Below are 10,094 nucleotides of genomic sequence, written 5' to 3' on the forward strand. Positions count from 1 at the left end.
ACCAAGGACAAGATCTTCGCGTGAGCCAGCAGTGTCGCCTTCCATACAACATCAAGCCCTTCACGGATGAGGTATTGTGTGACATTGCTCCCCTTGAAGTTTGTGATGTGTTACTAGGACAACCATACTTGTGGAAGCAACATGCTGTGTATGAATCAAGGCCCCGTGCTGTTATTATTACATTGGGAAATAAGTTGTTCAGGATACCAGAGGTAGCACCACCTGCCGCCATCTCTTTGATTACTGCAAAACAATGTAGTAAGATCATTTCCAAAACTAGGAAATTTGTTTTCTTGATGATACGCCCTCAAGGAAAGAAGAAGACAGTGGCCGCGGCCTCCAGACGAGGTCCCTCTGCACGACAACTACAGATGGACAAGATTGTGGAGGAGTACGAGGACATCTTCACCTCCCCGGCAGGGGTACCTCTGCACTGTCAAGTCAAGCACTCCATCGATCTGACCCCATGTGCGCCGCTACCCAATGGACCAATTTATCGGCGCTCCGTTCTGGAGAACGATGAAATCAAGAGGCAGATTCAGGAGCTCCTGCAGAAAGGTCACATCCGTCCGAGTTCATCACCCTGTGGGAGCCCGATCGTGTTGGTACAGAAGAAGGATGGGACGTGGAGACTCTGTATTGACTATCGGGCATTGAACAAGATCACTGTCCGTAATAGGTACCCGATCCCGCGGATTGATGACCTCCTAGACCAACTAAAGGGGGCGAAATATTTCAGCAAGATCGATCTGAAATCAGGATATCACCAGGTACCAATCGAACCCTCTGATGTGTGGAAGACTGCCTTCAAATCCAAGGAGGACCTCTTCGAATGGTTGGTCATGCCTTTCGGATTGACGAATGCTCCTGCAACCTTTATGAGGCTAATGGATGACATCTTGCGGAAATTCACCAACTCCTTTGTAGTAGTATACTTGGATGACATTCTGATCTTCAGCGAGAGTTGGGAAGAGCACCTCCACCACATCCGACAGGTTCTCCAAACACTGCGGCAACACAAGCTATGTGCCAATTAGGAGAAATGCACTTTTGGCATGACCCAGGTTCAGTATCTGGGATACATCATTGATGAACAGGGGGTGCATGTCGATCCAGCCAAGATCCAAGTCATTCGGGATTGGCCCTCTCCAACCACTCTAACAGAGCTCCGCAGCTTTCTAGGTCTTGCAAACTTCTACCACAGGTTTGTGTTGGGATTTTCTCATATTTCTTGGCCCTTGAGTCAAGTCACCAAGGGAGGGGCTAAAGCAAAGTTCTTTTGGTCTGAATCTCAACAGAAGGCATTCATGGAGTTGAAGGATCGCCTCTGCACGGCACCAGTGCTCGCGTTACCAGATTTACAACAAGCATTTGAGGTCGAGACAGATGCCTCTGACTATGCTATTGGGGCAGTCCTTACTCAACATGGACATCCAGTGGCATATCACAGTGAAACACTTTCAGACACAGTCCGGAAGTACCCCACTTATGATAAAGAGATGTATTCCATTGTACAGGCCTGCCGACAATGGAAGCATTACATTTTGGGGAAGGAAACGGTCATCCACACAGACCACCGACCCCTGCAGTTCATACAGACCCAAGGGAAATTGCAGAATGACTGCCATCAGAAGTGGTCTACATACCTGCAACAGTTCCATTTGAATATCAAGTATAAGAAGGGCAGCACCAATAATGTTGTAGATTGCCTCAGTCGACCACCGATCATGGCGTTAACCACCGTGCTCAACTCTTGTGGGCATGAGACTTCTGATTGGCCACTGCTCTACAAAAGCGACCCAGAATTCAGCTACACATACCAGACACTCTTGGAGGGTCGGCATGTTGCAGATTTTCACCTCCAGTATGCCCTATTATGCAACCTCGGTCACCTTTGTGTTCCTTCAAGCGAGCGTGCCAAGATGATTTGGGAAGCACACTACAGTCGGGCTGCTGGGCATTTCGGGGTCGAGAAAACAGTGGCAGTACTGCAAAATTATTTCTATTGGCCAAATCTTCGACAGGATGTTGGGAAGTACATCAGATCATGTACTGCCTGTGCCATTGCCAAACCGACCATTAAGAAGCACGGCCTCTATACCCCGTTTCCTACCCCTAGTCGACCTTGGGAATCCATCTCCATGGATTACATCTCAGGCCTTCCTTCCACTAAGCATGGAAATGACTGTGTTTTTGTGGTCGTCGACAGGTTCTCGAAGATGGCCATTATGATGGCCTGCAAGAAGAATATCACAGCAGAAGCCACTGCTAAACTCTTCTTTGAACGAGTGTGGGTGCACTTTGGGATCCCACAGTCTATCATCTCAGATCGGGACAGTCGGTTTCTCAGCACATTTTGGTCCAGTCTCTGGTCAATGCTGGACACCAAACTCACGAAGTCCACAGCCTTCCATCCTCAAACCGATGGCCAGACAGAGGTTGTTAATAGGATGATTGTGCACATTCTGCACATGTATAACTCAAAGCATCCACGCACATGGGACGAGAGCCTCCCCTATGTTCAGCACAGCTACAACCGAGCTCTTCACAGCTCCACTGGCCATAGCCATTTTCAGGTGGGTTTGGGATTCCAGCCACTATGCCCCATTGATGTGGCCATGCCACTTGCAGCTACTCACATGAATTCAGCTCATGTCCAGTCCGAAACAAATAAGGCCACCAGCTTCATTGAGCGCATCCAACATATTCGCCAGCAGGTCCATGACATTCTTGAGAAATCAAATGCCAAGTACAAGCAGCGACATGATCAACACCGGGTGCCACACAAGTTTCAGGTGGGCGACAAAGTCTGGTTGCATTTGCAAAAGGAACGCCTTACTAGAGCCTATCGGAAATTGAGACCACTCCGATATGGTGCTTACACCATTACTAAGGCTATGGGAGACAATGCATTTGAGCTCATCATTCCCCCATTCCTTGGCCTGCACCCAGTGTTCAATGTGGACCGCCTTCGACCATACTTTCCACCATTGCTAGACACATCCGACATTGCAGAACAGCTCAAACCCACAGAATTAAATCCAAATTGCATGGAACAAGCTGCAAATGATCGGATCATGGACACATAGATCAAGAACACTCGCCAACAGAATATCCAACTGTATCGAGTTGTCAAAGCAGGCCAACTCCTTCAGCAGGGCAAGTGGCTCACCAGGGAACAAGTTCAGTAGAAGTTTCCTCATCTCATGGAGGAGCTCAACGCAATGGGGACCATTGCTTCCTAGGGGGGAGGAATGATCCAGGTGGATATTGGTGGCCACCTGCCAAGTCCACCTGGACCACCACCATTGTCTTTCTCAGCATTTTCAGTTTCCTTAATTGTAGCACAACTTACTATTTTTAGCAGTTTTTCGGGTCCTGAACTTCCGGAGCTGTTTTGAGGCCCTAAAGGTCCTTTTTTGGGGAATCCGGGGGCAACATGGGTGACCAATGTTGCCCGTTCCAACAATGATAGTACTCGGATAGATCTTTCTAACGAGCTATTGTACGCGTCAAACAGAGATCATATGCCAAAGTTACGACCCCGGGAAGTTGATGTACCAATTTACCCCAAACGGGGCCCATAGTTTGGCGTTTCATCTCCTAGGGTTAGGTTTTGGAATGTTAAGGGTTTTCCATTGTTTCTCAACAATAAATAGGCCTTCGAGCCTCATTGTAACACAGTTCAGAGGCATGTAGCCAGCACATCTCTTCTCAGAGATAAGCTACCATCGCCCTAGCTGGTTTATTTCCATTTCTGGTTGTAAGCATATTTCAGTATTTTCCATTAATGAAATGAAGTATTATTTCCGCTTCATCTTTGTGTATATGGTTATCTCTATAATTTGTTGCATTCCTGTTTACATCCGGATCAGGGGAGCTCTTACCTGAGACTAGAAGGTTTCCGCATGGGGTATACCTTTTGTTTGCTATCCATCGAATAGCCATAACGAAAATGTAAAATCAGTAAACCTTAAAAATAGGAATAAAACTCTTCAAGCTATGAAACAGGAAACACATAGAACCTCATCTTCCGTATCTAAATCTTGAAATCAGTTATCTCATGCAACATTTGAGGTTCCATGAGTCACCCCTATGCAACGAAGGCAAAGCGTTAAACATTGTGCCAGAACAAAACCTCGTTCTATAGCATTCTTACGGTGTAGGTCAACAAAACGACATAACACCAACCCAATGGGATTACCTGATTCCGCAGTAATTGATGCCATCGCTATCACAACCCTCAAAAGGTATAGAGGATGAAACCATCAACAATGCAAACACTCGCGGAGTAGCAAGAATGCCAAGAGAAGTAGTAAAAATGAACCACACAGATTTCGAGCACGAAAAGTTAGTTAGGGAATGAAACCTTAAGTCTCCTCTGTCGTTGAATCATGAGAACCAAATCAACAAGTGTAATACCAAACAGATGGATCGAGCAACCTGAACAAGCTGACCAGTCCGTACAATCTCCTGCCATAGCTCTCTATCACATGTCTCCGAGTAAAAGAGACAACAAATCAAAATCTGAGCAAGGATAGAGGGATCACCTCACATATCATGTGCATTAAAAACCAATCTATACACCCTCGTTGTAATCTGTGTAAATTATTTCACCATTATAAACCTCCGAGATTGTCAAGTCTACGGAAGTAATAATAAATACAATCAATAACTCTGTATTGTATAATAAGTTTGTAACCAAAGTCCAAGATGGGTATAATTACAACATATTTTTTATTTATTTTTCATATATAATTCGTAAGTTAGAGTTTAGTTGTTACAAGTGGTATCAGAGCTCAGGTTCGTACACTGAGACTCTCTGGGAATATTTATGTATTGACTTTTACAAAAATATGTTTATTCTTTTGGTTTTAACTAAACAAAGGTATGTGTGAACACAGAGATTGCATCAATAAAAGAAAAAGGCCAGAATGCAGGGGAATCCAGAACCACCCAATCTACCCAGAACAACATATGTGAATGCTAATCCTAATATTTGGATACAGCTGGGCGAGGAATCCCATCAAGCTAATGCAGTGCTACTTGAAACGGTTCAAAAGCTGTGTGCTGAAATGACAGTTCTAAGAACAGACAATGAAAGACTACGCTTAGAACAAGAGAAAATCCTCAGAAGTCTGTCCAATCGACAGAATCAACGACATCCTGACCCCAGTACTGAGGACCGGGAAAAGACCCCAACGACTCAGCATGGAGAAGAAAATGTTGAGTCAGCAGAAAGACATGGGGAAGACGAAGAAGGACACTTAGACAATGTCTCCGACCAATGCAAAACCAAAAGGCAGAAAATTGAATTGCAAGGTGAATTTAAAAAGATTAAGCCATCATTGTTTGAAGGGGAATCAGAAGAGGCAGCAGAAGCTTGGCTAATTGACATGGGCAAATATTATCAGATTTATGAATACACAGATAAACTGAAGGCATGATTGGCAGTTTATCAGTTAAGGGGTAAGGCCACCTTATGGTGGGAAGAAATCAAAACAATGAGGAAAATCGATGAAGAGCAGGTTACATGGCAAGAATTCCAAAAACATTTTCGAGACAAATACTTAACTGAACGTTATTATGACGAAAAGGCGAAAGAGTTTCACGAGTTAAGATTGGGAACCTTAACTATGGATGAGTATGTTACATGATTCACCTCCTTGCTGCGTTATGTGCCTTACATGCAAGAGAAAAAGGCTAAAATTCAATGCTTCATCAGTAGCTTACCCAACTTTATGAAGGAAACGCTAGAGTTTGACTACCCCAAGACTATGGATGATGCGATGCAGAAAACCCGCATCTGCTACCAACAGATGAAACAAAATAACAAAGGACCAAAGGGGGGATTGAATCAGAAGAGTAGGAACCTAATTCCAAACAAACATTCAAAATTTTCTAATAACATAAATATATAGCAAAAACCCCTCAGCAAATTTCTAGCCAGGAATCCGCTCAGAAATGCGTATTTTGAAAATCAATAGTTGGAAGGAATTACTAAATCTGTCAATGACCAGCAATCAAATCTGTCGCTTTAATGTTGGGGTTATGGATAACCCCACTATGACAAAAAATGTTTGCATAATGGAAGGATAGAACAACTATCAAATATGCAAGAAGCATCCACAATTAGGGAAGTGGCAAGGAGAAGGCCCATAATTAACGCTACTCTGGATGATCATTACGTAGAATTTCAGCCCAACATGATCGATCATGAATGTATGATTGCTAAGAAACCTGTCTTTGTTTTATTTGACCCAGGTGCTAGCTTAAGTTATGTTAGTCCTAAGGTGGTAGAAAAGTGTCAACTGCAGAGTAGTAAGTTTTCAAAACCATGGCTAGTTCAATTAGCCACTGGGACAAAAAGAAGGGTAATCACAAAAACAAAACGTTGTCCCATAATGATTTCAGGGAAGCCTATTTACATTGACCTTAACATAATTCCTTTGGGTTCTTATGACATCCTAATCGGAATGGACTGGTTGGAAAAGTGTTGGTCCCTTGTGGATTGCAAACAGAAAACTGTCAGTTTTATTGCTGAATCAGGTCAAAGGAAGGAACTCCAAGGAATTAAAACCAATACCAAGTTACGTCCTATTACTGCTAACCAGTTAGGAAAATGTATCAGAAAGGGCTGCCAAATATATGCTATCCAGGTGGGGTTTACAAACACTAAGAATAAAATGACCTCTTTGGAAAATATTCCTGTCATTCAGGAATTTGTTGATGTATTTCCAGAATCCATTCCAGGCTTACCACCAAAGCGGGACATTGACTTCACCATCAAGCTAATTCCTGGTGTAGCCCCTGTATCCAGGGCCCCTTATCACATGAGCATACCTGAGTTAACAGAACTCAAGATGCAGCTACAAGAGCTTCTAGACAAGAAGTATATCTGCCCCAGTGTGTCCCCTTAGGGAGCTCCCATATTATTTGTACGAAAAAAGGATGGGACTCTGAGATTATGCATAGATTATCGTCAATTAAACAAATTAACCATTAAGAATAAATATCCTTTACCACGTATCGATGATCTATTTGATCAGGTGCAAGGAGCTAAAGTATTCTCGAAAATTGATCTAAGATCTGGCTACCATCAAATAAGAATAAAAGAGGAGGACATTTGCAAGACGAAATTCCATACTCATTATGGTCATTACGAGTTCGTGGTGTTGCCTTTTGGCCTCACAAATTCCCCAGCCACATTTATGAGTTTGATGCATGGTATTTTCCAGCCTTACCTTGATAAATTTGTGTTGATTTTCATTGATGACATTCTGATATATTCTAAGAATCAGGAGGAACATAAAGAACATCTGAGAATAGTATTGCAAATGCTACAAGAAAATCAGTTATATGCTAAATTCAGCAAGTGTGATTTTTTCAAAGATCAAATTCAGTACTTGGGCCACGTTATATCAGCGGATGGGATAGCAGTAGACTCGGAGAAGATCAAAACAATCATGGAATGGACCGCCCCAAAGAATGTCGTGGATATCAGGTCGTTTTTGGGTTTGGCTAGATATTACCGTAGATTTATTGAGGGGTTCTCAAAAATTGCCTTTCCAATGACCTCCTTACAGAAAAAGGGGCGTGCCTTCCAATGGACAGCCGAGTGCCAGTAGAGTTTTGAAAGATTAAAGCACCTACTTACCATTGCACCTGTGTTAAAGGTAGCAGATCCGGAAAAGTCATTCGTAGTTTGCACGGATGCTAGTAAAGAAGGTGTGGGTGGAGTGTTGACCCAGGAAGGAAAGGTGATTGCTTATGAATCATGGAAGTTAAAAGAATACAAGCAATGATATTCCACTTATGACCTTGAACTAACAACAATAGTGCATGCACTTAAAATGTGGCGACACTACTTATTGGGGAAGAAATTTTTGCTATTAACAGATCATAGCAGCCTTACGAATTTCTTCAACCAGTCCAGCTTAAATGCACGACAGGCCAGATGGACCACATTTTTAAGTGAATTTGATTTTGACATGAAACATCTTAAAGGAAAGGAAAATTGAGTAGCTGATGCTTTAAGCAGAAAATTACATTGTATTTATGAGGTCCAAATCAGTCAAGTACACTCAAACATTCCAGAGATCATAAAGGAAGCATCTGTTAAGGATCCAGAATACACTTTCCTTTGGCAGTAGACAAAGGAAGCATTATTAAAAAGGGAACAATCAGATTTCAATATAAATTCCAACAACATCCTCACTTTCAAAGACATAATTTATGTTCCTAACCAAAACTCTGTTAAACAATTGATTTTGGATGAATTTCATTGGAAACCATGTGCTGGCCACCCAGGTTATCAGAAACTATTTTCAGCCATAAAAAAAGGGTACTTTTGGTCGGGGTTAAGAAAGGATGTTATAGAATACTTGTCCAAATGTTTGGAGTGTCAACTAGTGAAGGCAGAACACCAGCACCCCGCAGGTTTGTTGCAACCATTACCCATTCCAGAATGGAAATGGGAGACAATATCACTGGACTTCATCACCGGTCTACCTCGCACCAGAAAGCAACATGACTCAATTATGGTGGTAGTAGACAAATTAAGTAAAACTACTCACTTCATACCTGTGAAGTCCACTTATAAGACTGTGGAAATCGTAGACATATTCATGAAGGAAGTCTTTCGTCTACACGAGATGCCCAAGGTAGTAATTTCCGATAGGGATGTGAAATTTACATCCACATTTGGAAAACCCTCTTTTCAGGATTGGGCACTCAAATTCAATTCAGTACCGCTTACCACCCCCAAACGGATGGATAGACCGAATGGGTAAATCAGGTGTTGGAAGACATGCTACGCATGTTTGTGATGCAGCAGCCACAGAAGTGGGAAGATTATCTCCACTTAGTGGAATTTTCATATAATAATGGACATCATGAATCATTGGGCATGAGTCCCTTTGAGGTGTTGTATGGAAGAAAGTGCAGAGTACCCATAGACTGGAATAATCCAGTTAATAAGCTTGCATTAGGTCCTGACATGCTAGCAGAGATGGAGGAAACTGTCAAAAAGGTTCGACAAAATCTAAGAGCGGCCCAAGATAGACAGAAAGTATATGCAGACAAAAAAAGGACATATAGATAATTTCAACTGGGAGACCACGTATATCTAAGAGTAAAGCCCCAGAAAAGTTCCTTACAGTGGCGAGGTTGTGCTAAGTTAGCACCCTGATACTGTGGACCCTTCCAAGTCTTGGAACGAATTGGGCCAGTGGCCTATAAGCTTGCACTACCAAGCCACATTTGGGTCCACAATGTGTTCCATGTGTCTTTACTAAAAAAATATGTGTATAATCCTCAACACATCATTAATTGGGAAAATATTCAGGTAAACGGTTGGGTGAGATACATGACTTGGATAGATTTTTTTTCTTTAAATTAAAAAGGGGTTGTAACTATGAATTGTTTCTCGTATGCAGGTCAAACCGAAAGGAGATTTACTTGTAGAACCTCTTCGTATTATTGATCAGAGAGAAACCACCTTGCAGAAGTGAGCCATCATCCAGGTTAAAGTGCAATGGAAGCACTTCGGCCCAGAAGAGGCCACCTAGGAGGAAGAGGAATTTATGCAGAAAGCTTATCCAACATTGTTTTCTGAAGGTGGAAAGAACACCAGGGATGATGTTCCTCTTATGGGGGGGGAGATGTAACACCCCCAAAATGCATGAAATTACTGAGGTTACTAAGTGGATATTTACCATTTGTTACTTTAAAGTTTTATTATAGTATGGTGTTAAATATTAAGTAATTGAGGCTAGAAGGCCAAGAAACATATTTTTTATGGTTACCTAAATTATTGGTAATGATACTTTAACAAAATAGAAACTGTTACATTATTTAAAAGAAACAGTTATGGAAAAACAATTACCCATCTGCCCTGTAGGGAGAATTAGATGGAGAAAAAGAGAATCCAAGAGAGTATCCTAGAGATGGGTGAAACAAACTAGTGGGAGAATTCTCAGGAAACAGTCAGAATAAGTATATGGTTTGATGTTGGATAGGAGTCTAGTAGCCCAAGGTACTTGATTGTAGCTGGAAAGATTAACTGTGAACCAATGAAAGTGCTTGGGGGAGAG

The 10,094-nt window shown here is 42.3% G+C and overlaps 1 protein-coding gene across 1 annotated transcript; it reads left to right on the forward strand.

Annotated features, from left to right (window-relative positions):
• Nucleotides 1-6,476: 6,476 nt before the first annotated feature.
• Nucleotides 6,477-6,920, forward strand: LOC149219158 (uncharacterized). The gene has a single exon (XM_089386723.1). It carries the CDS (start codon nt 6,477-6,479, stop codon nt 6,918-6,920), a length of 444 nt encoding a protein of 147 aa, XP_089242849.1.
• Nucleotides 6,921-10,094: the final 3,174 nt, after the last annotated feature.

This window comes from Pinus tabuliformis, chromosome Q (assembly GCF_031772625.1).
Source record: "Pinus tabuliformis cultivar Carrire ecotype Pingquan chromosome Q, CPIR1, whole genome shotgun sequence".
Lineage (NCBI taxonomy): Eukaryota > Viridiplantae > Streptophyta > Pinopsida > Pinales > Pinaceae > Pinus > Pinus tabuliformis.

Bases quoted from the DNA above. Each gene is read 5' to 3' on its own strand.
- LOC149219158 (XM_089386723.1), top strand. From the start codon at position 6,477: ATGGACTGGTTGGAAAAGTGTTGGTCCCTTGTGGATTGCAAACAGAAA.